Below are 26,508 nucleotides of genomic sequence, written 5' to 3' on the forward strand. Positions count from 1 at the left end.
TTGAAGGAGAGTTTCTGTGTGCAATTGCTCCCATTTCAATGTAAGCACCCATCCTGCTGTACCCCCGACCCTGTGCCGCCCGATCTACCGGTGAAAGCGTATAATGGTTCAGCATTGGCTGTCCACGGTAGCTGTCTGCTGGATCCTTGGGTCGCTGCACCCTTCACTACCTTGCGGATCCACGCCAATACTTCTCCCCTCGATTGAATATTTCAGCCTCCCTACTTGCTCCTAACAACCACCACAGACCCAAACCTCCCGACAAATCCGCACCGACCGTCACAGTGGCTTCGCACAGCTAAGCTACTCCACCCACCGTCTACGCATAACCTTTGGTCAACTCGAAACGGTTTCTTCTACAACATGGCTTCCGAAGCAGCTGCCAGCTCTGCCCCCGAGGGACTTACCCCCGCGCAGCAGCTGATGGAGCAGCATGCCACCAACGACCACCACGTCACCGTCGAGGACGTCGTCGACGAAGAGGACGTTGCACACCCTGCCCCCTCGGCCAGCAAGGCTGACGCTCCACTGAGCGAGAAGGCTGCCGGCAAGCAGAAGGCCGAGGAGCCCGCTGCTGCTCCCAAGAAGCCTGCACTGAACACGCAGTCCGAGGAGGCCTTCCCAGCTCTCGGACCCGTCAAGCCGCGCGCCGCGGCCCCGGTCCCAACCTGGGGCAAGAAGCCCGCTGCTGTGTCTTCCGCCAATGGCAGCAACGCCAACTCTGGCACCTCCACCCCCTCCGGCCCTGCCATCCGCGGCCCTGCCGTCGCCAGCATGAACCTCCCCGGCAAGCACACCGAGCGCATCTCCTTCTCGACTGCGCAGTTGACGCCGCGCCAGCAGCTCAAGAAGCCCGTCGGCGAGATCATCCGCGATATCAACAGGCGCTCCAAGGCCAGGCTCGAGCAGAAGACCGGCCTCCACGGACAGATCATCTTCGAGTCCACCGGTCCTGTTGACGCCGTAAGGGAGTCTCTCAAGGAGATTGCCAACGAGGTTGGAAGCAAGGTATGTAGTCGAGATGCCCAACATTCGATCATCACTAACAAGCTGCAGCAATCCGTCGACGTCCCCGTCCCTGCATCCGTCCGCGCCCACATCATCGGCCGTCAAGGATCCAAGATCCAGGAAATCAGCAAGCGCACCGGTGCCCGCATCCAAGTCCCCAAGGCCGAGGCCGGTGAGGATGAGGATACCGTTGTCAACGTCCACATCGAGGGCAATGCCCTGACCGCCGAGATGGCCCGCCGCGAGATTGACGCCATCGTCAACGAGCGCACCTCAACTGTCAACTTGCGCCTGAAGGACATTCCCGCCGAATTCTACCCCTTCCTTGCGGGTCCCCAGAACAAGTACGTGGACAACCTGACACGGGGCAAGGACATCGACATGAAGATTCCCGAGTACTATATGTGGCAGACTCAGGCACCTCCTCAGAACGCCCGCAATCAGCCCGGAAACTTTGTGCCCCAGGCCAACTTCCCCATTCAGATCTCTGGAGAGCGCGTCGCTGCCCAGCAGCTGCAGGCTGAGCTTGAGCGCCGCGTCCAGCAGCTTCGACAGCAGCTGGCTGTTGATCAGCGCTCCATCGAGCGCGGTCGCCACCAGTTCCTTGTTGGAGACCGCGGCGGCTCCCTCCACGACTTCTTGGAGGAGACTGGCTGCAGTCTTGTTCTGCCTCCCAGCTCCGACGACAGCGAGGAAGTCTACATTGTCGGACCTCCTGGCAAGATTGAGCAGGGTATCAACAAGCTTGAGGATCTTGCTGCTGCCATGACCATGGCAACTGCTGATGCTACCCGTGAGCACCGTGGCCCTGGCTCGCAGGCACATGCCCACAACTTGACACGCTACTTGCGCCAGCGCAAGGCTCTCGCCGAGCTCGAACGCCTTCACGAGGCGAGCATTGTCGCTCCCAAGGGCAGCGACGGCCCGACCGCCTACGAGATCTATGCTCGTGATGGCAAGAACAGCATGAAGGCTCGTGGTGACATCATGAGCATCTTCGGTGCTCATCCTCCCAGCAGATTCTCAACTGTCAACGTTGACCCCTTCTACCACGAGTACTTGCGCGAGAAGGCTGCACCTCAGATCCGCCAGGACACTGGTGTACACATTGTCTTCCCCGACGAGGAGGAGGAGTCTCCCGAGCTCGTATTCGTTTACGAGAGCCGCGACCCCTACGAGCAGTACTCTGTTCCCCGCGGCAAGCCCCAGAACGATGAGATCAACGCCTACAAGAAAGCTCTTCAGGAGGCCTCTGAGCTGATCCAGCGTCTCACCAAGAACCAGCCTTCAATTGCTTCTCGTGACCTCGAGGCCAGCCAGAAGTTCCACAGGAAGATCCAGCAGTACGTCAAGGAGGAGCAGGAGAGCCTTGCACATGACCAGGTGCCTGTTCAGCTCCTGTTCGGTGGACGACGACCCGATGCTGCCAACCGCTCTGGCGACAGCTTCTCCATTCGCGGTCCTTCAAACGCTGTTGACGACCTGAACTCTAAGATTCTGGCCTTCATCGAGCAGGCCGAGAAGGATGAGCTCGAGCGTGGCCACATTACCACCTTCGACTTCCCCCAGAAGTACGCCAGCCACCTCGTCGGAAAGGGTGGTGAGAATATCCAGAAGCTTCGCCAGAAGTTCGATGTCGACGTGCAGATCGACGATGGCAAGGTCACACTCAAGGGGCCCCCGCACAAGGCTGAGGCTGCCAAGAAGGATATCCTGAGCCAGGCCAAGAAGCTTGAGGACGAGGCAACTCACATCCTGAAGATCAAGCCCGACTACCACCGTGAGCTCATTGGTGCTCAGGGCAAGCAGGTCGAGCGTCTGCAGACACGCTACGGAGTTCGTGTCAACTTCCCCCGGAGGGCGAAGAACGACGACGATGCCACATCTCAGCAGAACTCCAAGGGTGGCCAGAAGCCTGACGAGGTCATTGTCCGAGGACCCAAGAAGGGTGCTGATGAGGCTCGTGATGAGATTCTCAGCCTTCTCCAGTACATTGTGGACAACTCCAACACTGCCACAATCTCGGTCGCCGTCAGCCAGATCCCTCAGCTGATCGGGTCTGGCGGCCGCGAGATGGAGAACCTGCGCCTCGCTACTGGCGCTCACATTGACGTTCCTGGTGCTCGCGAGGGTACTGATGCCTCTGGTCGCGCTGATATCAAGATCAAGGGCACCAAGCAGCAGGTCCAGGAGGCCAAGAAGATCCTCCAGGAGCGTGTCAAGGTCTTTGACGACACCGTCACTGACACTCTCGAGGTTGATCGCAAGCTCCACCGCAACCTCATCGGTGGTCAGGGTGCCAACATCCGCCAGATCGTCACCTCGGCTGGTGGCCCCGACAACTCTCGTGACCTTGCTCGCATGGTCCGCTTCCCCAAGCAGGATACTGACGGTGACTCCAACACCATCCGCATCGAGGGTCCTAAGAGCGTTGTCGAGAAGATTGTCGCTGCCATCAAGGCTCAGGTTTCGTCGCTCGAGAACCAGACTACCGAGGTCCTTGAGGTCTCCCCTGACAAGCACCGTCTGTTGATCGGCCGTGGTGGCGAGACTCGCCGCTCTCTCGAGTCGCAGTTCAGCGTCCAGCTGGACATCCCCAAGCAGACCACACAAGGCGCTGCCCGCAGCCAGGTCAAGATCACCGGCGAGCCCTCGGCCGTCGAGAAGGCCAAGGAGCACATCCTGGAGCTCGTCAAGGGCCAGGAAGGCGAGACCGTCGAGGTGCCCCGCCACCTGCACCACATCATCTCCGACAACGGCCAGTACTTCCGCCGCCTCCGCAACAACCAGAAGATCACCGTCGACCACGGCAACCAGCAGCCGCCGCCCAAGCCCCAGCAGTCCGAAGCCGGCAAGAGCCGCAAGGGCGCCAACGGCGCCCTCCCCCTCATCACCGACGACGCCACCTCTGGCGCCGACGAGCACTCGTGGGAACTCGTCGACAACAACGCCGTCCCCGACGGCACCGACACCTCCGCCACCATCCCCTGGATCCTGCGCGGCCCCGCCGACGCGCTCCCCAAGGCGCGCGCCCAGCTCGAAGACGCCATCAAAGCCGCCGCCAAGCCCTCGGCCACGGGCTACCTCATCCTGCCGGACCCGCGCAGCTACCGCCTCGTCGTGGGTAGCGGCGGCAGCACCATCAACAGCCTGCGCAAGGAGACCGGCACCAAGATCCAGGTCCCGAGAGATCAGGCCAAGGACGAGGCGATTGAGATTGTCGGGTCGCGCGAGGGGTGCGAGAAGGCCCGGCAGCTGATCTTGGAGATTATTTCAAAGGGCGCGAATGGGCGCAGGCGCGAGGAGTAAGTCGATCGTGATCGTGACTGAAGCCGTGGTTGAGGTTCAGCTTCAGGTTCAGGTTCAGGGCAACGCCGAGGCGCAAAGTGAGAGGGAGAGAGAAGGGGGATATATATCATGACTTGCCACGAGGTGTCTATTTTCTTAGCTTGGGCGGAGTGGTGTGCTTCTGCCTTCGATTCGAGACTGGGGGCGGGGCCGTGGGCGGACATAAAACGTGTGTTTATGACGAATTCAAAAGTTTGCCTGTCTCGTACGATATCTGTCTGCGTATATATTGCATCTCGTGGTGTGCCTCGTGTCGCGCTGCTCTCATGATCACGTCTGCATATTCGCATTCGCGACATCCCAGCTCCTAACCTCATGTATTGTATCACATCTGCAGTCTCTCCAGTCAGAATCTCGGATTATCAACCATGCTATATACACTCCCCTCCCCTTCCCTTCGCTGCCCTCCCATCACTTCACTTCACTACACTACACTTCTCTACCGATAAAACCCCTCCTCCCCCCCTGCCCCCGGAGCCCCCGCCCCTCCACCCTGCCCACCCGGCCGATACGGCAAATACCCCTGCCCCTGCTGCGGCGCCTGGCCCTGCCCCTGCGGCGCCGGACTACCCACTGCACCCGGCGGCGCGGGCGGCGCATAGCCCGGCTGGCTCGGCGGCTGCTGCTGCTGCTGCTGTTGCTGCTGTTGCTGTTGCTGCTGCTGGGGAGGGTACCCAAAGGCCTGCGGCGGCGCGTAGGCGTCCTGGTGCGCGTCGTGCTGGTCGAAGGACTGCGGGGGCGCCGAGGGCTGGGGCTGGGGCGGGTAGCCTGGTGGCTGTGTCTGCTGCTGTTGCTGGGGCGGTTGTTGGGGTTGGGGTTGTTGTTGCTGCTGCTGCTGCTGCTGCTGCTGCTGAGGGGGGTACGCGTACTCCTGGGCTGCCGGGAGAGCGCCGGGCGGCGCGCCGTGGAACGAGTGGCGCGCGTCGACGGGCGAGTCGTAGTGGCCTGTGGCGAGTTCCTGGGGCGCGTAGCTCTGCGGGCGACCGACGGGGACGCGGGCCAGGGCAGGGTCGGTGTATGCGTTTGATGGGGGCGCGGCTTGGGGGGCGGGGGTTTGTTGTTGGCGCTGGTCGGGTGGGACCATGAAGAAGGCGGGGGTTGAGGAGGGGGGGTATGGCGGGGCGTTGGAGCCGGTTGGGGGGTATTGTGGGTGTGCTTGGGACGGGGGGGCGCCGGCGCCGTAGAAGCGGGTTGGGTCCTGCTGCGGTGTGGCGGAGGCGGGGGGGTAGCCACCGTATTGCGATGGAGGGGGCGCGTTGTATGCGCCGTATGCGGGGCGGCTGCCGTATGCTGGCTGTGCTGCTTGGGTCATAGAGGCCTCGAGTAGAGACTCGTAGTCGCGGCGTCCTTTGATGAACTTCTCGTTCAGCTGTGTGAAGTCGTCTGGAACCTGTCAGCGATTGTCCATGCATTTGTGTCAGCATACATACCTTTCTTTTGCGAGTACTTGCCGATGAGCTCAATCAGCTTCGGCCTTATGGCCAGTGTGGAGTGGTAGAGCTCGGTGATCTCATCGTTGTCGCGAACATCGCCTCCGCCTTGTGAGCTTGTGCTGAGCAGTGCAAGCAACTTCTCCACGTTCCGAATCTGGGCAAAGACCTCGGCCTCCATCTGTGCTTCCTTCTCAAGCTCTTCGCGTGTGGGATCCTGCAGCTTCTCAACGTAGTTGAGCGGGAAAATGCCAGTCTGGCCTCGTAACGAGCCTTTCCACCAGTCCTTGAACACCGACTCGAGCACAGCAATAATGTCGCCCTTCTTGAACTGCAGCTCACCGGGCTCAGATGGCTGGAAATCATACAATGCGCGTACTCGCGAAACCGTTGCAGCAGTGGTTCCTTGTGGCGCCGGTGCTGGGGTTGGTGCAGGCTGCGAGCTCGAGCTGGCGCCTGCACTCGTGTCCTGAGGAGCATTTGACTTTGCGGCCGCGGGGGCAGCGCCCTTGGACTCCCGTATCGACATGGCGAGCGCCATCTGTAGCTCTTCCTCCTCCTTCTGGCGTTCGGTATCGGAGATTTGTGTCTTCTGCGGTTTCGATGGGGCGCGAAGGCCGGGGTCTGTCACTTGTCAGTTGGGTCACGCACGACGCGCAGGAGACGTACTCTGCGACTTCAGCTTGTTGTAGGCGCCCTCCATGATGCCAAGATCTGGGTCACGGGAGAACATCTCAGACCATTCACCCATGCGCTCAAGGATCTTGGCCTTTACTTGCTGGTGCGTGTTCCTGTCGTTGGCCAGCCGCAGCAGCGCGTCGGTGAAGCTTCGTGACGCCAGCTCCTTGTGCATCTTTATGCCGCAGTTCTGGCTGACGGCGTTGGCGAGCTCGAGGGTGTATAGCTGTACGTTCGCATTGCGATGCGCCAGCCGCTTGATCATGGCCGCGACGGCCTGCTGTGCGCCGGTGTCTGCCGAGCCGACTTTGTCACATACATCCTAGGAGATCGTGTCAGTATGTGTGTCGTCATGTGGTATGTGGTGCGCTTCAGCGATCGTGACGCTGCACGAGGCCAGCTGCCAGCAGCGCCACGCGACATTCCAGCGGAGGCAGCCATACCAGTATGTATTCCCAGTTCTCGCTCGTCAGATTCTCGTCCGTGGCCTTGACGACCACATCGTCGAAGATGTTCGACTGCGCGCGAAACATGATGCCTGTGCTGCCTGCTGTGTGGTCGGAACACAGTCACCACAGCTTAGTTAGGTACTCGATGCAGCCGTGGTAGTGCGAGGTGACAGCAAGAGAGGTGCTATCTGTGTACGGTACGGCGTTCGAGTGGCGGTCGAGGTCTCTTGAGTGAGGGCGAGATCGCAGAGGTGTCGTATGTGGGAGGCTTGGGGAGCTCCTGTCCCGGTCTAGCGGGGACGAGATGACGACGGCGTGGCGGCAGCATGCGAACCTTTGCTGCGCCACAACCGCGAGGCTGCTCCAGCGTTGGGCTGTGACCGAGCACTGCCTTGTCATTCGAGGCCCGTACTCGAATGTATCCACAAATTGTTGGGTTCCTGTTGGCTGCACCTTGCATAAGCACAAGACACTTCAAGACAAGACACATGGCATTTTTTTGTGTATCTTAGATTCGACTTCTCTGCCGACCTGTAGCCAATCCTGGTGACCATGACGCCCGCCTAGGTAGTATAGACACTATAGATTGAAGAGTGGTGTATAAAGCACAAACATTTCGGAATAGGATGAATCGTGAAAAACGTGCTGCATCACAGCACGCTCGGTCTCCGCGACGCCGAAACCCTACCCAAGCCAAAAAGCCAAAAAGGTGGTCGGCGCGCGCTGAGCCGTTTGGACCTTCAACTGCGCGCGTACAAGCAATGCACTCGCAATGTGCTCCTTCGATCGCTGGCCAATGCTGTCTAGAGAAAAACATCAAAGTCTACGAGCGCCTCGGACTCGTCGATACGTGCTGTGCGGTACGCTAAATGTTTTGTCGCTTGAACGCGTGAACCTAAATCGAAAAGCTTGCCTGTCAACGCACATTGGTCCTGCAAAACCAACGCAAAGTCTCGACGACCGGCCAGAACAGCGCAACCGTCGTGTCAAAACGCCTCCGTTTGCCATGCCATTTGGCATACGGTTCCGTGGTGTTCACGAAATCGACGGTCGTTGTGTGCATCGTAACATTTCCTAGGTTCCTGGATAAGACACCCAGGCCTAGAAAGAAACAGATCACATGCCGCCCTTCTTCTTCCTCTCGTCGGCTCGTGCTTTCCGTGCGGCCAAAACAAGAGGTGAGAGGGTGTTGAGCGGTTCGGAAGTCTGAATGAAGGGGTGCTGGGCGTGTCAGTTGGATTTTACATGACAAAGCAGGGTGTACGTACCACAAGAAGATCGTGGGCACTCGCGCGCTTGTCGGGATCAACCTTCAGCGAAAACCCGAGGAAGTCGCGGAAGACTGGAGAAAGTGCATGCTCTTCCTTGATCTGAGGCGTGCCATTGGTGGCGATGAGCCACAGCGCTCGCAGGGGGCTTTCGTTGAGGTACGGTGGCTCTCCCTCAATCATCTCAATTGCCATGATACCCAACGACCAGATATCGACCTTTCGGCCGTATTCTTTGCGAGTGACGACCTCCGGTGCCATCCAGTAGGGTGTTCCGACCATGGTCGTGCGCTTGTTGTGGTGCTCGTTGATCTGCGCGCAGAAACCAAAATCGGCTACGATATGTTAGCGTTGTCATCAGACATGTACTGCATCACTTACTCAGCTTGATGTTACCCTCTAGAGACAAAAGGATGTTGTCAGACTTGATGTCTCGGTGGATGACGCCCTTGGAGTGCAGGTGCTGCAGACCGTGAAGAACTTCTCTGCACACAGCCGCAATCTGGCCTTCCGACATGATGTTGAAGGTCACTACGTCCGTCAAGCTGCCGCCCTCCATATACTCCATGACGACCCACAGATCACCTCGCACCAGGAAGCTGTCCATGAAGTTGACAATGTTCTTGTGCTTGCTGTCTTTCATGACCAGGATCTCGTTGATGATCAGGTCCTTCTTGGGCTGCTGTTCCAGGTTCATCTGCTTGATCGCCACGCACTTGTTGGTGGCATTCTCGTACGCCGAGTACACGCCACCGGAGGCGCCTTGGCCAATCTTGTTCAGCTGGCGGTACATTGTGGTAGGATCGGCCTTGGTGCAGATGGCGTTGAGCTTGGTGATGATGTCAGGGCCCTGACTTTGCCTGGGTCGTTGCCGTGGTCGAGGCGCTGGGCCCACGCGTGGCTGCTGTGGCTGCTGCGGCTGCTGCGTCTGCTGCGAGGGGAGAGGGATGTTCTGCGGGTCCATCTGCTGGGCGAGCTGCTGCTGGGGCGAGGGCTGGACCTGTGCGGGAGGGCCGTGGTTGAAGGGCTGCGACTGCGGCACCTTCTGACTGACACTGCGGCCGAGGTGGGGCGGTTGCTGCTGCGGCTGCTGCTTGTGGCTGCTCATGGAGTGCTGGACGGCCGCCATGGCTTGTGCCTGCTGGTGTTGGTATTGCTGAGCAGGCGAGATGGCCGTCTGGCTGTTGTTGGGTGACTCGAATCGCGGAGGTGAGCCGCCTGTGGTGTTTGCGCGGCTACGCGGTGCGGATGCGGTGCCGTAGCCGCTGTCGGTGACCTGTGGCGAGGCGTAGACGACAGGCGGCATGTCACCATCCTGGCGGCGCTGAGAGACGGGCACGGGCGGGGCAGCGCGCGAGGGCACCAGGTTCGCGCCCTGCGAGGAGCCCGGCGGGCGCGGGGCAGGGCGGTGGGGGACGATGGAGCCGCCGTTGGGCTGGGGCGTGTGCGGCATGGGCGAGGTCTGGCTGCGGGGCAGCGGCACCGGGGGCGGGGCGCGCGGGTTCTCGAAGCTGTCGTGCTCGTTGCGCGGGAAGCGCGGGCTCTGCGGCGGGCTCTGCGGCGGGGCGCCGTAGGCATACGAGGCGGACTGGTGGTGGGGGTGGGCGGCGCCCATCTTCTCCCACACCTCGTCGTCGCCGTTGCGCTCGGCGTTGTTCTTGTAGAAGTTGACGACGTCCATGGCGGCCTGCGGGTGCTGCTTCTGCTCCTGCTCGGTGATGCCGTTCTGCTGCAGCATGCGCTGCCATTCCTTGGGCAGCCCCTGGGCGCGTTAGCTGGCGGCCGTGGTGCGGCGGGTCTCTCACATACCGTGAACTCGCCCGTCTCATTGTCGATGCTGACGTGGGTCACGTGCATGGGGTTGGTCGGGGTGGAGATGGTCGGGCGGCGGGGCGAGCCCAGCATGTTGCTGACGAAGGTGCTGAAGGTGCTCTTCTTCTTGCTGTCGGGTTTGCGGGCCTTGGCGTCGCCGTCGGCGCTGTAGCGGTTGCGCGGGCTGCGGGTGCCGGGCGGGGCGTCCATCTTGCGGGCCAGCTGCTGGAACGACGTCGACTGGCGCAGGCGCGGGCTCTTCTTGAAGCGCGGCGGGTTGCCGTCGCTCGTCTGCGAGTGGGCGGGGCCCGGCGGGCGCAGCTGGCGGGGCGCGTGCGAGGGAGCCCCCGCGACGATGCTGGTGAACGAGTCGCCGACAAGCTCGTGGCTGGACGGCAGGCGGTTCGCGGGGTGGTCGTGGAAGCCGTAGGCGCCGTTCGCGTCGACGGTGCGCGTCTCGGTCACGGGCGTGAGCAGCGACGGCGAGCGCCTGAGCGACTGGTCGGCGGGCGAGGCGCCAAGGCCACCCGAAGAGAACGCGGAGCTGCCAGAGCGCTCGAAGTAGCTGGCGGCCGACGGGGCGCGCTTGAGCTGGCCGGCAGTGCTGTACTTGTTATTGTAGCTGACAGGCGGCGGCGCGCGCGTCTTCTTGGACAGCCGCCGCTGGGCCGCCTTGCTGTCGCGCTCGTCCATGGCGGGCTGGGCCGGGTGCCAGCGTTGCACAGGGAGCGGCAGTCAGCGTCGCGGAGCGAGCGAATGGCGAATGGGGGGCAGAGCGAGGGCAGGGCGGGCGGGCGATATGCGATGGCTCTATGGCTCGCAAAGGGAAGCGCTCGAGGGCGAGGAGCCGCAGAAAACATGTGCTGCACAGACAGCGCCGCCGTCCTGCCATCCTGGCTGCTAGCCCTCGCGCCGAACGGGGCAGCGCTCGAGTGTGGCCGCGCTCATCTCCACACGCGCTGGGCTGCCGCGCTCATTTCACGCCCACAGCCCTGCCGGCTCAACGGCCTGCCAGCATGCGAGGGCGCCGCTGCGTGCGTCACTGCGTGCACAGCACACCCACGGCACTGCGCTGCCAGGCCGCCCGGCCATGCGCTGCCAGTGCTGCACTGCGTCCTCCCGACGGGTGTCTACGAGGGTTTACGACCTGCCTGTCTGTCTGCCGTCTGCATATCCACCTGCCTGCCCACCACTGCCCTGCTATCCACGCTATCATGCTATCAATGCCTTCCACCGTCGTCATAGCCCCTCGAAACACGCTTCCACCAGAGCGGTCTGCGCTGGCCCTGGCCCGGCTGCTGGCGCTTCCCCACCTGCGACTCGCAGTGCCACGGCCGGCGCCACACCGACTCTGCAGACACTCAACGTCGCTCCCGTCTCGCCTTGCGTCGCACTAGCACTGCCGGCCATCTGTCAGATCCCACGCGTCCAGGCATCGAGACATGCCATCGACTGCCTCCACCACCACCCCTAAACACGTGCCCCGCCGCTTGCAGTCAAACACGCCCGCCGCCGCACCCACAGCCCTTGTCTCACCTCGCCAACCACAGTCGCACATGGCCACCTCACCTCGCCCTACGTCTCCTGCCGCAAGGCACAGCGTCAAAAGAAACGCGTCCTCAGCATTCTGAGCCCATGAAACGCGCCATGCAGACACTCACACTCGCCAGCGCAGCAGCACGTCGCACACGCTCCTGCTCTGCAGACTGTCAAACCGTCCGCTCAAGACATCAGGTCACCTGCCAGGCACCGCGCCCAAACTCCGCGCCCGCAGCCCCCAGCCTGCAAGACACTGCACCAACAACCCTATCGGCGACAGCACCGTCGTACATACATACGCCTCCCAAACTGCACTGGCGCCCGCTCACCTGAACTCTAACCCCCCAGCGCCAACCTTCCGCCGCGGCCACGGCCCCCGAGCCGCCGCAACCTGCACACCAAACGCAAACGCCCAGCGAGCGTCATGGCCGCTGCACCGGAGCCGCTGATCAGCACCGCACGCCGCGCGAGTGGCCCCGCACCGCGCCGATCGCAGGGCCTCTCTCGTTCTGGACAGCCCGCTCGAGCGACTCTGAGACGACTAACCTACCATTTCATTTCGGCGCGAGCCGATTCAGGCCTCGGGCGCACACCACTACGATCGGCCCGCCTGCGCGAACGCCGACGCAGGTACGCACCACGCCTGCGAGGCTGCAACCCGCGCGGCCTGCACACTGGTGCGCGCCCGCGCGCTCCCAACAGTGCGACCGCAGAAGCTGTTGAGCGTGCTGACTGCGTCGTGTGGTGGTCGTCAGACGCCGGCCGCTAGTCGCTAAGCGAGGCGAGCATCCCGACTAGGTCCTCCGTGTATTGTAGGTAAGCACGACAGGCCCGGCATTTTGCACAGGAAAAAACCCGCGCCGCAAAAAACCGTTATGGTTAGGTAAACCTAGGTTTTCGAACCACCGCGCACGGTGCAAACAGTAGGTAATTACCTCTAGCTCCCCCGTAAAGTGTAAGTATGTAGTAGGCGAATATGTACACATACAGACACCCCAATCTGATAAACCTTTGCCCATGACCTCAGTGTCCCCGTTTGTACCAGCACCGCGAGTCCCGTTCCCGCAAGGCCTCCCGCGCCACCGCCGCTGCTGCTGCTCCGTTCCTTCACCGCACCGTGCGCGATACGTAGGCCCCGACTGACCGCCCACTGCTGTGTACACTGTGTACACTGTGCCCTAGCCCAGCCCAGCGCGACTCACCGCTCCCCACGCCAAAACAGATTCTCGTCGTGCTGGATGGAAGGTGTCCTGTCCACTGTCTATCTATGGCTACTGTGCATGTCCGCTGTTCACGTTCATTGCTCACTTTCACTGTCCATGTTCACTGTCCGTCTCACTGTCCATCTCACTGTCCATGCCCACTGTTTATGTCCACTGTGCACCCACCATCCATCTCCTCCCCCGCCGATGCAGCAAGAAACTAGGAGCGAGCGGGCCTGTCCAGCGCTCTCTTGAAGTCGGAGCGTGATGTCTTGGGCGCCAGAGCTGGGTGTGCGGAGCGAGGAAGTAGGCGGTGGTAGGTGCGGGCGGATACAACACGTAGTCCCGACAGCGGACGACTTTCCCCCGCGCCTACGAGCACGAGTGACGCCAGAGGAGAGCGCGAGACTGCATGGGTGAACAGATGAACAGGTAGGAGAAGATGACGCGTCGGAGTAGCATTTGTAGGATGCTGTCAGTATATCAGCGGCCACATCAGTCACGCCGCCCAAACACGCATTACGAGTTGGTACAGGAAACAACGTTGAAATTGAACCCGTCGTGCGGGTGAACATAGCGCGGACAGGACTAAGAACCGATACGAAACCCCCCTGACAAAATGCCCAAATGCGCCCTTGAGGCGCTTTTGTATAGTACAGAAACCCAAAATCGAAGAAGAGACGCGAACACTACCGCCGCGATTATGTATACGAAACGCCCCTTATGCGGCGCTCAACTTGACAGTACCCTTGTATTCGCCGGCGGGGCGCTCCTCAGCCATGCGACGCACGATGCCGTTCTTGAGCTTGCCGAGAATGGACGGGCCGTCGGGTTTGGTATTCTCGCTGCTGCGCGCGCTCGCGGGGACCGCCTCGCTGGACGCTATAGAATGCAAATCAATACAACGTCAGAAGAAGAACGCGGTTTACCGGTTGCCGAGCAGGGGCTGCGACTCGGCTGTGTTTCCACCCTTGTTCTTCTTCTTACCTCGCTTCTTGCGCTTCTTTTTCCCGTCGGCCTTGCTGGCGTGCGCCGACTCGTCTTCCGATTGTTGTCTCGAGTCTTGGGCACCGTCAGCTTGGCTGCTTGCGAGCTTGTCTTCGGAGTCACTAGAACTTGTGGTTTCCAGGACAATCTTCTTCACGCCGTTGACGTCGATGATGTTCTCCGATATGCTGCCACTGCGGGCGGTGTGGCGTTTCTTGGGGGGGCTGCGGGAGCGAGACTTCTCAGAGCGCAGAGATCCGATCGTGCTGTGGGAGTTGCGACGCCCCTTTGATTGCCCACCGTTCTGGCCGTCAGTGTTCTCCGATACAATGTCGGCGTATGTCGGTTGAGCACCGGGAGAGATGCCATCGTCACCAACGTTCTTAGCACTGGTTCGGCCAGACTTCCAAGACATGCGGTCGCCACTAGGAGCGGCCATTGTACCATATCCAACGGCCAGACTGTGCACGCCGTCGCTGGCCTCGCCAGCGGCAGATGAGAGGAGACCTTCGCCAATGCCTCCCTCGGGAGCATGCGATGCTTGAGCAAGGACACCTTGCGATCCTGGCCGAGAATGCTCGGGGATCGTAGTGGGAATTTCGGGTTGCGGGAGGGCTATGTTGCCAGGCTTGATCTTCACGGTGTTGATGCGTGTAGACTTGGGTCGGTTGGCGGCGTTCGATGGTCCGAGATGCTTCAGGTGCTTCATGACTTCGGGGTCGTCAGCACGGAGAGGATCCGCAGTCTTGTTGCCCGTGCTACGGCGACGAAGGGTAAACATAGCCGGGCGGAGGACTTCGCTTTGCTCAGGCATGGACATCTTGCGTGGACCACCATTCTGCTCGGTATCAGTCTCGTCGTCCACAACTGGCGCCTCAGATGTTCGGCGTGAGACGTCCACGACCACAGCGCCCTTCGGTACGCGGCTTCGCGGGGCAGGCGCCATGCGGCGGATAGCTTTGTGAACATCAATGAATACGTCAGACTCGTCAATGATTTCCCTGTGATTGTTAGCAAGAAACTGCATTGCATGCAGCGAGGTGACTTACTCTCCAATGAGCTCCTCGATGACGTCTTCCAGCGTAACAACACCGACAGCGCCGTGGGAGTCGCCGGGGAAGTCCGAAACAAGCACCATGTGGGACTTGCCCTCCTGGAAGAAATTGATGATGTCTAGACAGCTAGTCTCGGGTCGGGTCTCGGGCAGCGTAGCCAGGGCAAAGTCGCGGACGCGGAGGGCGTCTTCAGGGTCATAAGTGATCAGCATCTTGACGAGCAGCATGCCAACAAAGTCGTTCTTGTTCTCCGGAGTGTGGATAGGAATGCGAGAGTAGCCAGCGGAGAGAATGTTCTCCATCATCTTCTCGTCGAGTACGGTGTCGGACGGCATGGTGAAGACATCCTTCATGGGCGTCATGATGCCGCCGACAGCCTTGGCCTTGAGGTCGAGGACGGCCGAGATGATGGTGACTTCGTCCTCGTTGAGGCGCTCTTCGGCGTGGCCGAGCGACTTGTGCAGCGTGACCAGGCTCTTCAGGCCGGCCTTCTTGTAGGTGGTGCCGTGGTCCTCACCGAGGAGGTAGTCGAGCAGCTTCGCCGTGGGCCAGGCAATGGGCGACATGATCCACATGAGACCGAGAACGATGGGCGCACACCAGGCGCCAATGGGCAGTCCATAGCGGACGCAGATAGACTGGGGCACGACTTCGCCAAAGATAACTAGATGGTCAGCGACACGCGGTGCAGGCGGATGGAGATGCGGTACCAATGAGGACGGTGGAGCTGAGCACGGCGGGCCAGCCTCCTCCCAGCGAGCGGTCGAGTACGATGGGCAGGGTCTCGTTGGTGATGACATTGCTAAGCAGCAGCGTGACAAGGACCCAGTGCTTGCCGTACTTGAGCAGGCGCAGCACCTTGGTCGACGTCCTGCGCTCGTGCGGCTCGCCCGAGGTGGCAAGTACCTGAAGGTAGATCTCATCCTGGCCCATCAACCTGCGATCGTCAGCGGTCGGACAACGGCGGGAGGGTCGCGTAGACGTACGCAATAGTGAGGCCGGCGAAGACGCCGCCAGCGAGCACCAGCCCGACAGCGATGCCCAGGTACAGCCAGAGGCTCGCGTCGTCAGGCGACTTGGGCAGCTCCTCGTCGGCCAGTACGCTCACAACGCCGCCGAGCGGAAGAGCCTTGACCAATGGTGCAAAGGCGTGGAAGATGCAGACGACAAGCATGTGGACGCGCCCGGCGCGAGGGCCAGCAGCGCCGCCCATGGCGCTGGCGCGGGGAGCGCGGATGGCGGAGGCCATGACAGGTGCAGCACCCGGTGCAGAGGGGGTCGGGGGCAGGGAGCGTCTCGCGCAAGTGTGCGAGATGCAGAGGAGTCGCGGCGGGCGCAATGGCTCTGGTGTTGGCAGCGCGCAAAAAGCGGCTGCAACGGCGTCTTCTGTCCCGTGCGGCCCGTCTGCAAACGCAAACACCTGGGCAATCTCTCAACGCAGCCTGTGCCGCGTTGCGCAGAGCACGCCATGGTATTGCCTCGCTGCAGTGCGCAAGTACACCTGCACACTTTCTACAGCCCAGACAGCCAAATGCGTCTCGTCAGCCAGTCCTCTGCCGCTGCATCAGAAACATTTTGGTGGCCCCGCCGTTCGAACACCTCACTAGCGCCCAGAACGTCATCGAGCGCTCACGTTCTCGACGTGAAGCTGCTGAATCAGCCCTTATGTCAGCGACGCTCGGTCGCTCTTGCTCCAACGCGGGTGGAATCCGGGGTAGCGGGCGCTGATTGGCAGCCATTCGGAAACCACCATAAGCCGACATGAAGCGAGCAGCGTGAGCCGAACGTCCGCACCCACTCCTTCCATGGGGTAACGAATTGTTCTGCTCTCATGTAGAACATACTTCCAGCTCGCACCTCTCTGATCACACCCAGGACCATGGCTGCCAAAACACCCTCAATGCGCGTCTTGTCGCGCTACCTGCTCAAGCCGCAAGCACCGCTTCACCCTGCGCGTCGTTCCAGGCCTCACAGCCGACAGTACTCTGCTGCGGCTGCCGGTGCAAGACTGAATGTGCCCCTTGAGTACGACTCGACCCCTCTCCTCCATCACACTTCCAAAGCCGCCCTTGCGAATCCTGAGCTGCCAGAGCACATACGGAAAGGACAGACAAAGCGCATAAACCTCTACACCGCCGTGAACGAGGCACTCCGCCATGCGCTGCAGACAGACGAAAGGGTCCTTGTTTTTGGAGAGGACATCCAGTTCGGAGGTGTCTTTCGCTGCACAATGAATCTTGCCGCCGACTTTGGCACAGACCGAGTGTTCAACACACCATTGAGCGAGCAGGGACTTGTCGGATTCGCGATAGGAGCAGCAGCTGAAGGACTGAGGCCCGTCGCTGAAGTCCAGTTTGCCGACTATGTCTTTCCAGCGTTTGATCAGATTCACAACGAAGCAGCAAAGTACAGATACCGGTCAGGAAGCACAGGAGTGAACTGTGGTGGGCTCACGATACGCATGCCCAGCGGCAGCGTGGGCCACGGTGCCTTGTACGTCAATGTCTGAGAAGTTTACAACCTCATACTTATCTCGAGCAGATACCACACACAGTCTCCCGAGGCTCTTTTCACTCACACCCCAGGACTTCGCGTCGTCGTACCTCGGTCCCCCGTTCAAGCAAAGGGTCTTCTCCTCGCCTCCATCAAGACTGCCGATCCTGTCATCTTTATGGAGCCTAAAATCCTGTACCGCGCCGCCGTCGAGCAGGTCCCTGTCGATGCGTACGAGTTGCCTCTTGACAAGGCTGAGGTGTTGAAGTCCGGCAAAGATGTCACCATCATTTCCTACGGTACACCACTTTATACATGCTCAGCTGCCATAGCCGCCGCAGAGAAAGACTTTGGCTGCAGCGTGGAGTTGATCGATTTGCGGACCATCTACCCTTGGGACCGAGAGACAGTCTTGAACAGCGTGAAGAAGACTGGCAGAGCAATCGTTGTCCATGAAAGTATGATGAATGCTGGAGTTGGCGCAGAAGTGGCAGCAACTATCCAAGAACAAGCATTCCTGCGGTTGGAGGCACCGGTCAAGCGTGTAGCTGGCTGGGCGACACATACAGGGCTGGTGTTCGAAAAAATAATCATCCCTGATGTTACAAGTAAGTCAAGATCCTTCTATTCGAATATCGAGCATGTACTGACATTTGCGTAGGAGTATACGATGCAATCAAAAAGACAATAGACTACTAGATATCACCATCTTGCACGTAGATGCAGAGGCTCAGCTCCGTCTGGCCAAGATCACAAATGAGAACAAAAACACTCTGATACCTTCACTGTATGCATCTGAAACCCAAAAGTAAATCTGACGTTCCTTACAGTGATGTGCGGAGTTTGAGACGCCTGACGTCACAGATCGTCAACTATAAGCATTGGAGGTCTTGTGCAGCACAATTCCTCATTACCGGACTACAGCCATGAGATGTAGACTGAATATAACTGAGATTTCCTCTTCTCTCCAACCTGAATGATAAGATGGCGTTTCTCGAAGACAATTCCATCACACGATACACCACACCACCAAACAACTACATTGGCTCAACTTTATTCATCTCCTATATTGTGGCCGCATTATATCTTACAGCAACAATCAGCTACTCGCTCTATACAAAATACACAAATGTATTCCACTCCGGTTCCTCCTCGTCACCGAGCAACTCCAAGCAGAAAGCCACTGAGGCAGTAAAAAATGCGCGTGCCCGCCACATCAAGATATACACAGCCCTGGCACTCATCAGCTTCACCAGCATCTCATGGCACATGCTCAGCTTCCTGATCACCTCGTTCCTCGACTGGAACAACTACCTGCCCCGCAACATCTTCACCGCACTCAGCGACCACGCCCCCCAAAAGCTGAAGACCTGGATGCTCGAAACAAGCCTCTTCAACTCCTTCGCCGTCCAGCTCGTCGCCGACGGCGAAAGCGCTATATGGACCCAACTCGCGCTGCTCGCAACCTGGGCCTGGAACCTCTGGCTCGCGCACAAAGGTGCGTCTCCGCGCTCACTCTCTCGCATGACTAACCCGCAAAAGCTCGCCAGTACAACTTCACCCCCACACAGATACTCCCGTTCATAGTGCTAGGTCAAACACTGCCTATAAGCTTCACCGCCGCGCTGTTTATAATCCACCTGCACCTCTCCGCACCCGATCTCGTCGGCCAGAAGCAGCAACACCCCGAACAGCCCAACCGCCCCATAGCCTCCCCCCTCATCCCGTCGATCCTCCTCAATGCGCTCCTCCTCGCCCAGCCACCCCTGCGCTCGCATCCCAACTTCTCCTTCCTCGTGCTCGCCGAACGCGTTCTCCTCACGCTGCCGCACACCGGACTATTGCGGCTGGGCGGCGCAGAGGCGAAGAAAAGCGCGGCGGTTTCGGGGGGCTTTGTGGTGGCGCACTGGGCGGGGTTGAGGAAGGGCGTGAGTGTTTGGGGTGTGTGCAGGGCGCTGGTGGGAGGGGGAGGGGCGGTGAAGGCGTTGGGGTGGGATGCTGTGATGGGGGTGGTTGTGTGGGGGGTTCTGAGTTGGGGTGGTGGTGTGTAAGCGATGGGTGTGCTGTGAAGGCTGGATGGGATTGGATTAAGAAAGTAGAGTTTTCTGGGGAGGTTACTTTGGCTCGTGAGCATGTGCAAAAGTTGCGTATAGCAAGATGATGGGGAAGTTGTGAACATCGTATGTTGGGCTGTGACATTCTATGACTATTAGATTACTGGCTGAGACACAGTACTATCAGGATATACACCTAAGGCTGTGAAGATGTAGGTCCTGTGTTAGATCTAGCGTGGCGGAAATACTGTCAAGTATTGGTGCAGTGTAGCATATCACAGTAGCAGTTCCCCGGTATACTCTGATGTGAAAGGAGATGTGTTGGCCTTCGAAAAAGAAGTCGTCAAGTCCATACCGTTCCAGTGGAAGATAATTCATGCCTCTGGCCACAATTTACACACGTAATCCTACCGAGAGACTCTGGATCATGTCGTAATCAGTTTGGAACTTTGGTGTCTGTGTTGGCCAAGGGGTTGTGGCATTGTACTCGTCAAGGTGCAAAGCGAAGATGTTGGCTAGAGGCGGGCGGCCTAGAGCTATGACTACCGTGTTACTAATATCAAAGTAGGCCTCCCACGCATTCGCAAATATTTTACTTACACGCAAATTCTCTGATATTCGCGTTCTACTCGTTTCCCGTGAACAGTAGAGACAGACAGCTGCAGGTTCCGATGTAGGAAGACTAAGAGCCTCCGCCTCCAAGTAGGCCGAGCGCCGTAGTTGTAGGTATCTAGGGGACTTGGACGAGACTTGTTAGCCGCATCTGGGGAGCAGAGGATTCAGGTCCCAATATGGCCGGCTCAATTGGCGGCCTGCCTGAATTGTCGGGTTGTTGTAATTGGGAAGGAGCAGGGACGTGTTGCTGCGGTGTAGCTGGATCAGGCTGTATGATGTACGTGAAATTAGAGTTAACATTACCCGGATGCAATTGTTGTCGAACAACACGTGGAGCTGGTTTGAGAACTCTTGCTAACGAGCCCCCTTTTTGCAGTCTGTATCGCCGTTCGAGGATATAACCTTTGTAGGTAGTTTTAGACATGTCTCGGAAGAGGTAACTCCGGTTGGGAAGAGGTTTGCTAGTCAGGTTTGAAGTGGAGTGATGGCAGGAGTCTCGAGCAGGTCCAGAACGGACAGCTCCGCAGAAATCGGCTCGATAATGGGATGGGGCAGAATACCAACTGGGTTGGAAGTGTTTGCTGCAATCCTTGGCAAGATAGGTACCAGTCTGGACGGAAGTGTTTGTATCTGGCGGTCATCTCGGTAGTGATCGAAGTCGTCGGTCACGGTGTGGGTGGTGTGCTCACCCACCAGTAGTGTTGCAGCATCTGATTGACGTACTGAGTTTGGTGATGGTGCAACTAGTGCTTATGGTGTATTAAAGCGCTGAGCTGCTTTGTGCTTGGCTGCGCGCTGCTGTCTATGTGCATCGATACGGTGGAAACAACTGGCCCACAGATACTGTTGGAAGGAATCGGTTGACTGAACTATTGAGGGAAGCCCGGAGATAGGCTTATAGTAAACACCGCTTGAGATACCGGAGGCACTCGCGCTCTAACAGATGTCAGACACTAGCGAACTTCCCTTCCGCTTGTGTACTAACATTCGTGCTTCTTGGTGAAGTGCCATGTGGCCTACTTGGTTCTCTTTCAGACAGCCCAATTTGGGTGTTTCTGCTGATAAACGAAACCCCCAGGTTTTCTCGCATGAAGTCGATATATGGAACACACATTACCGAGACAACAAGATAAGGTCTTGGACCTGGCCATTGTCTCTCAAGCTTCAGAGAAAACGGCGGAGAAGACCTTGAAGCTTACCAACTTTACGATAAACATATTTTGTAGCTATTGTAATACCCAAAGCTAGAGTTTAGTTGAGAATTACCCACATTGTAGGCAAAACAGCATTCTGCAGCGTTTTTAGTAGTTTCCCTACTTTGCTGTCGTGTGGTGTACTTGCAATTGGCTTACATCCTCAGTCCGCCGTTTGCTCTGCAATGTGAGAAATTGTGCTGCCGTGGTATTCGCTGAATGATCTTTGAAAATCTCGGGTATATCTCATTGGTTGTTGGAGGTGGTTTCAGCTAATGTGGAATCAACCTAAGCTTCAGCAACTGTTCTAACAGTTGGCTCAGTAGATGTATTAGGTAAAAGCTTGGGCTGCTCTACCCCAGATCTCGGTTCGATCCGGTGGAGATGTCGCGAGCGATCCGCGTTCCACACCAACCACATCGAGTCTAAGTAAGGGAAGATACACACGTCATTGACTCGAAACGTCACGAAGCTGTCACCAAAGGTACGCATAGCTCCCTACCAGTTAGGAAAAGAGCTCAGAGCTCCTCCCAATTCCACCGTCGTACAACCTCCAATTGACATCCGACAACTACCAAATCCTCGAACACCTCCATCACTCACAATGACATCCCGAGCATTCACACCCGCGCTACGCAGCGTCCTCCGTGTCTCAACCCGCGCCACCCCCCGCCGCTTCCTAAACACCGAAACCGCACCCAGCCTATACACCGCACGCGCAAAAGTCGTCGGCGCACGCGTCGGGTAAGCCAGCTTGACCTTACCCGGAACACAACTAACCACTCCCTTAGCCACGTCGATGGCGAGAACCTCAAAGTTGACCTCACCATGGCGAAAGCTCTAGGCGGCAAAGGCGACGCCGGCAAGACCAACCCGGAGGAGCTCTTCGCTGCTGGCTACGGTACGTCTTCCCCTTACCCATCTACCTACCTGTGTGTAGCGTTCTAACAGCCCCAGGTGCGTGTTTTCAGTCCGCGATGAACGCCGTGGCGCCCAGCGTTAATGTGAAGATGCCAACAACGCCCGAGGATTCGGTGGTCGAGACCAAGGTGCATTTGGTCGGCAGCATGAAGGATCTCGATATGGGGCTGCGGGTGGAGATGCACGTCAAGGTTAAGGGACTGTCGAAGGAGGAGCTGGAGAAGGTGGTGTACAAGGCTAGGCAGGTTTGCCCGTACTCGAGGGCGACGAAGGATAATGTGTATACTACGGTGACTTGTGAGACTATGTAAGAAGGAGACGAATACGAAATTTGTATATTAGAGCGTGGCGTGTTTGCTGTCAGCGTGGGTTAGGTAGCTTGAGTTTCTGGTTATTGGTCGATGGTGTTGTAGGTCATTTTACTACCAAAACACCAAGAACCGAGCTTCGGCTCTACAGCAAAGGATTATCACCGAAGCTTGGAGAAGTGGGTTTGATCTCGCATGAAGTGATTGATATAAAGACAGCATAGAGAACGTACGTTGCCCAATCGAAAAGCAGGACTCTTCTCATTCGGGCCTGGCTCGATTTACAGGGGTCGACATCGGGCTAATGAATGCCACCGGCGCGGCATATATTCAGCAAGTCAGAGATTCCAGGAGAGCATTTTAGCTGTTTTGGATTACCAAACTCTCATTACCTAAATACCCGTGAGCTATTACTTGGTCCATCTGCCCTTCTGTAAGTCTGAAGACGTTCGACCAATTGATTTGAAGGGGCTTCATGCATCAGTCTGTTAACTTAACATTATATCATGATACCGATTTGTAATATCGAGATTTCCTGAGTCGTCAATCACGCCTTCTGCATTGTCGCGTTGGATGGATATCCTCAGTTTCCCGACTTAGTCATAGATCACTCATTGAAGGCCAGTGGATAATGTTTGCCAGAACTCTTTAATACATAGCTCAACGGTCTGCGAATATTTATAAACACTCCTTCCACTACTCACACTGGGAGTTTGTGAGGAGATTACTAGAACCAGCCCATGCCCTCCTTCCTGCGTACCGCAACATGCATAAAGATGTACACACACATACCAAACCCAAGCATACCCGATATAACACCAAAACCCATAAGATACTTGGGTTTATCAGCCGCAGGGAACAGATAAGCTCCGTAAATCTGAGCAAGATTTCCCATGGCATTGACGAGGGCGAGAGCGATTGCCCGAACTTCCGGCTCCATGTCTCCGAACGTGGAACTGGCGAAACTCAAGGCGAGCGCGTTTCCGGACCACAGGCCAGCAGCCATGAGTACTAGCAGCGCATAGCGTGCAGTAAAGTCGTAGATAGTGCAGACGCAAATCGCGGTTATGAGCGCGAAAGCAAGCCAGGAGGCGATTAGTACGCCGCGGTGGTTGGGTACGCGATCCGCGAAGTAGGTTGTGACGGCCGTGCAGAAGAATGCAACAGCGTAGATCGGTGCGGTCATGTATTGCGCCTGGACGCGGTCGGTGTAGCCTAAGCCGGTAACCAGGGTGGGGTAGAAGTAGCTGAGGGTGCTGGAGCCGACGATGACCTGTTTGAATGATCAGTGATGATTCAGTTGAGAAGCTAGGAAACTCACCATATAGCCCAAGACAAAGCCAATGGTGCGCCAGTCAAGAACGGCGAGCTTGAAGGACTTAGCCTTGCCCATGCGCTCATCACCAGCGTTGTAAGACTTGACTCCGCCTTCGCGGAGACGAGCAACGGCAATCGCACGCTCGCGTTCAGTGAGCCGCGAGCTGGTAGCTGGGAAGTCAAGCAAGATGAAGGATGCAATGACGGCCCAAACGATTGTTGCGATTCCTTCGATGATGAACAGCCTGATATTTGTCAGCTGTGGTCGTTGATCCTTCAATGTTAATAAGACGTACCATCGCCAGCCGCGTAGTCCTCCTGTACCTTCCATGCCGCCGGTAATAGCGCCAGCCAGAAGACCGCCGAAGCACCCTGATAAGATGGCAGCGGACATGTAGACACCAAAGCGCTTAGACTGCTCGTCGCGCTTGTACCAGGACGAGATGATGAGCAAGACACCTGGAGCTACGGACTAGTCAGCCTGTGATATCCCAGTGGTAGTTGGAAGAATCATACCAAAGCCGGCTTCAAACACACCAACGAAGATGCGGAGAATGACAAGGTGGTGGAAGTGGTTGATTGCGGCCATGATGCATGTGAGTCCGCCCCAAATAACCATGATGGTTGGGAGATACTTGGAGGGCTTCCACCTCACAAGAATCATATTGGACGGGGGTTCGAAGGCCACATATGTAACGAAGAACACCACCAGGGCAATCGAGTATTGATTCGAAGTGAGCTTAAGATCGTCTGCCATGCCGGCAATCCTAGCGTTTCCGATGCTGGTGGTGCATGTGATCAGCGCATGTCAACGACTGCCTCTAGAGTATGCAACACTTACTTCGTACGATCCATGTAGCTGAGAAGGTACATGAGCCAGATCGTTGGCAAGAGATACAGGTCAATTTTCCGGACCAGCTTCCTCTCTTCCTCGGGCGTCCAGGTCAGCTCTTCGGATACCTCGACATGATCCTTAGAGGAAGCCATCACTTTCAGATCAGCAGCTTCGTAGGAGCGCGGCGTCTCCATAATGGCCTGTGCAATATGCAGAGGAAGAAGGCGTAATAATGTATGAGAAGTCTCTGTATGTGATGTCTTATCGACAGATGAAGATGGCCGGGAGTGGCCCTTCCGATGGCGAAGTCCTGCCTGAGCTTTATAGAGAAGCAACTGCAATTCCAACTTCTTAACAGTGTTCTGAACGAGCTTAGTTCAACCCCAGATTCACGGTGACGCTGTACCCCAGACGCGGACAGATGTCAGGGGAGTTGCTGTGAGGAGACCAGGACTGCGGGTTAGCGACACCCATTCATTGGTTCCTGAGACGATCGTAACAAAATGATGTCGAAACCAGCATGTCTGAGCCACTTGTTTGTCTCGAGACGGGGACTAGTCGGAAGTGTGGCGCCAAGATGCGGAGAAGGCACTGGAGAAGATGCGCTAGGCCAGGGCCTAGTCAACGAGCTCGTTGCGAGCTACTTCGACGCGCAAATCGGCACTGTGCGGCGGGGGCCTTGAAGCGTGGGCTGGATTATCTTTTCGTTGGAAAGGCGGTAATATCCGACCGGTCTTGATCGCCACACTGCAGATGGATTTGGGAGTCGAGCGATTGTACTTAAAACGTTGCACTGCCTGAAGGGTGCCGTCTCCGTCCATAAAATAGTTCCAGCTTTCCCCTCTTTTCGCTTGACCTTCCACTCTCTCGTCAGAGTTCCTTGACTTCACACCCACAATATGTCTCCTTCAGCTATTGTTTCCGAGGCCGCGTCCGTGCTCGCCAATGGTTCGACGGCTGGGAAGCCCGAAGTTATCGAGCAGACAGGCATCCCGCCGTACTTATCGACGATGCCCGGAGAGGATTTCGATTGGAAAGTTTCGCTGAAAAACAAAGTCATAGCCATCACTGGAGCCAATCGCGGTATTGGTCTTGGTCTTGCCACCGTATTCCTGGCGAATGATGCCGCCCACATTTACTCTCTGGATCTGTTCGAACCTGGCGAGGAGTTTGAAGCGCTTCAGAAAGCCCATCCGAAGCGCGTTCATTACTTGAGCTGCGATGTCACCTCGGAAGAGAGTGTCACCAAGGCTGTTGATCAAATTGTAGCACAGTCTGGCGCCATTCACGGCATGGTTGCGAACGCCGGTATGACGAAGCACCAGCCAGCCTTGGACTTCGACCAAGCCCAGCTTGAACAAATGTTCAACCTCAATGTCTTTGGCGCGTACTATTGTGCCACTGCTGCCGCGAAGAAATTCATTGAGTTGGGCATCAAAGGCAGCGTTGTGTTCACTGCCTCAATGACCTCCTATCGCCCCAACCGAGCTGGACCTTCGGCACCCTACGGCGGTACCAAGGCGGCCGTTCGCAACATGGCACACACCCTCTCGATGGAATGGTCAAAGCACGGCATCCGTGTGAACAGCATCTCTCCAGGATTTGTCAGGACACAGATGACTTACAAGATCGAGCGCGCACCGGATTTCGCAGAGAAAATGCACTACTATGGCGGCATGCCCAGGTTGGCTGACCCCAGGGAGCTCGGTGGGGGTTATGTTTATCTGCTGAGCGACTCTGCGTCATACACAACCGGAATCGACATTCCTATTGCGGGTATCGTTGGCGCTTGGTAGGGCCGACAGCTGTTCCAAGTTGCTGCTGCATTGGGAGGAGTTTGGGTAAAAGGCTGGCGGTCTCGACTTTTCGATTCCCATATTATAAACGTCTATAATGAATGTTACGAATGATCTGAAAACATATGGATACTGATCGTCGTGATGTGACACTCGGCTTACAGGAATGTGCGTTGTGAATCGAACCTACCTAGGCAGGT

The 26,508-nt window shown here is 57.7% G+C and overlaps 9 protein-coding genes across 9 annotated transcripts; 5 read left to right on the forward strand and 4 right to left on the reverse strand.

Annotated features, from left to right (window-relative positions):
• The first annotated feature begins 17 nt into the window (after window positions 1-17).
• Window positions 18-4,561, forward strand: C7974DRAFT_463297 (uncharacterized protein). Its single transcript, XM_046146228.1, has 2 exons — window positions 18-1,008; window positions 1,057-4,561. Exons 1-2 carry the CDS (start codon window positions 364-366, stop codon window positions 4,315-4,317), a joined length of 3,906 nt encoding a protein of 1,301 aa, XP_045996934.1. The 5' UTR covers window positions 18-363; the 3' UTR covers window positions 4,318-4,561.
• A 234-nt stretch (window positions 4,562-4,795) lies between these two features.
• On the reverse strand, window positions 4,796-7,308 carry C7974DRAFT_424256 (class E vacuolar protein-sorting machinery protein HSE1; the record flags this gene model as incomplete). The annotated part of the gene is made up of 4 exons (XM_046144417.1): window positions 6,908-7,308; window positions 6,456-6,786; window positions 5,787-6,410; window positions 4,796-5,739 (listed from the first exon to the last, which is right to left on the reverse strand). Exons 1-4 carry the CDS (start codon window positions 6,995-6,997, stop codon window positions 4,796-4,798), a joined length of 1,989 nt encoding a protein of 662 aa, XP_045996935.1. The 5' UTR covers window positions 6,998-7,308.
• A 571-nt stretch (window positions 7,309-7,879) lies between these two features.
• On the reverse strand, window positions 7,880-10,926 carry C7974DRAFT_182419 (kinase-like domain-containing protein). Its single transcript, XM_046136380.1, has 4 exons — window positions 9,991-10,926; window positions 8,563-9,943; window positions 8,182-8,516; window positions 7,880-8,134 (listed from the first exon to the last, which is right to left on the reverse strand). The coding sequence occupies exons 1-4, from the start codon at window positions 10,684-10,686 to the stop codon at window positions 8,030-8,032; spliced, it is 2,517 nt and encodes an 838-aa protein (XP_045996936.1). The 5' UTR covers window positions 10,687-10,926; the 3' UTR covers window positions 7,880-8,029.
• Window positions 10,927-13,484: 2,558 nt separating this feature from the next.
• C7974DRAFT_182426 (uncharacterized protein) lies at window positions 13,485-16,107 on the reverse strand. Its single transcript, XM_046136381.1, has 4 exons — window positions 15,763-16,107; window positions 15,487-15,713; window positions 14,771-15,440; window positions 13,485-14,722 (listed from the first exon to the last, which is right to left on the reverse strand). The coding sequence occupies exons 1-4, from the start codon at window positions 16,023-16,025 to the stop codon at window positions 13,660-13,662; spliced, it is 2,223 nt and encodes a 740-aa protein (XP_045996937.1). The 5' UTR covers window positions 16,026-16,107; the 3' UTR covers window positions 13,485-13,659.
• Window positions 16,108-16,203: 96 nt separating this feature from the next.
• C7974DRAFT_424259 (thiamine diphosphate-binding protein) lies at window positions 16,204-18,439 on the forward strand. The gene is made up of 3 exons (XM_046144418.1): window positions 16,204-17,269; window positions 17,318-17,877; window positions 17,931-18,439. Exons 1-3 carry the CDS (start codon window positions 16,656-16,658, stop codon window positions 17,966-17,968), a joined length of 1,212 nt encoding a protein of 403 aa, XP_045996938.1. The 5' UTR covers window positions 16,204-16,655; the 3' UTR covers window positions 17,969-18,439.
• On the forward strand, window positions 18,254-19,320 carry C7974DRAFT_412990 (uncharacterized protein; the record flags this gene model as incomplete). The annotated part of the gene is made up of 2 exons (XM_046143692.1): window positions 18,254-18,767; window positions 18,812-19,320. The coding sequence occupies 2 exons, from the start codon at window positions 18,254-18,256 to the stop codon at window positions 19,318-19,320; spliced, it is 1,023 nt and encodes a 340-aa protein (XP_045996939.1).
• Window positions 19,321-21,495: 2,175 nt separating this feature from the next.
• Window positions 21,496-22,534, forward strand: C7974DRAFT_393977 (OsmC/Ohr family). The gene is made up of 3 exons (XM_046141836.1): window positions 21,496-21,875; window positions 21,923-22,032; window positions 22,089-22,534. The coding sequence occupies exons 1-3, from the start codon at window positions 21,736-21,738 to the stop codon at window positions 22,361-22,363; spliced, it is 525 nt and encodes a 174-aa protein (XP_045996940.1). The 5' UTR covers window positions 21,496-21,735; the 3' UTR covers window positions 22,364-22,534.
• A 455-nt stretch (window positions 22,535-22,989) lies between these two features.
• On the reverse strand, window positions 22,990-24,869 carry C7974DRAFT_182525 (major facilitator superfamily domain-containing protein). The gene is made up of 5 exons (XM_046136383.1): window positions 24,519-24,869; window positions 24,194-24,459; window positions 23,974-24,142; window positions 23,682-23,922; window positions 22,990-23,633 (listed from the first exon to the last, which is right to left on the reverse strand). The coding sequence occupies exons 1-5, from the start codon at window positions 24,704-24,706 to the stop codon at window positions 23,088-23,090; spliced, it is 1,410 nt and encodes a 469-aa protein (XP_045996941.1). The 5' UTR covers window positions 24,707-24,869; the 3' UTR covers window positions 22,990-23,087.
• A 439-nt stretch (window positions 24,870-25,308) lies between these two features.
• On the forward strand, window positions 25,309-26,430 carry C7974DRAFT_393980 (uncharacterized protein). The gene has a single exon (XM_046141837.1). The coding sequence runs from the start codon at window positions 25,412-25,414 to the stop codon at window positions 26,306-26,308; it is 897 nt and encodes a 298-aa protein (XP_045996942.1). The 5' UTR covers window positions 25,309-25,411; the 3' UTR covers window positions 26,309-26,430.
• The last annotated feature ends 78 nt before the right edge of the window (window positions 26,431-26,508 follow it).

The sequence above is a fragment of the Boeremia exigua genome, assembly GCF_020726555.1.
Source record: "Boeremia exigua strain MPI-SDFR-AT-0100 chromosome Unknown C7974scaffold_6, whole genome shotgun sequence".
Lineage (NCBI taxonomy): Eukaryota > Fungi > Ascomycota > Dothideomycetes > Pleosporales > Didymellaceae > Boeremia > Boeremia exigua.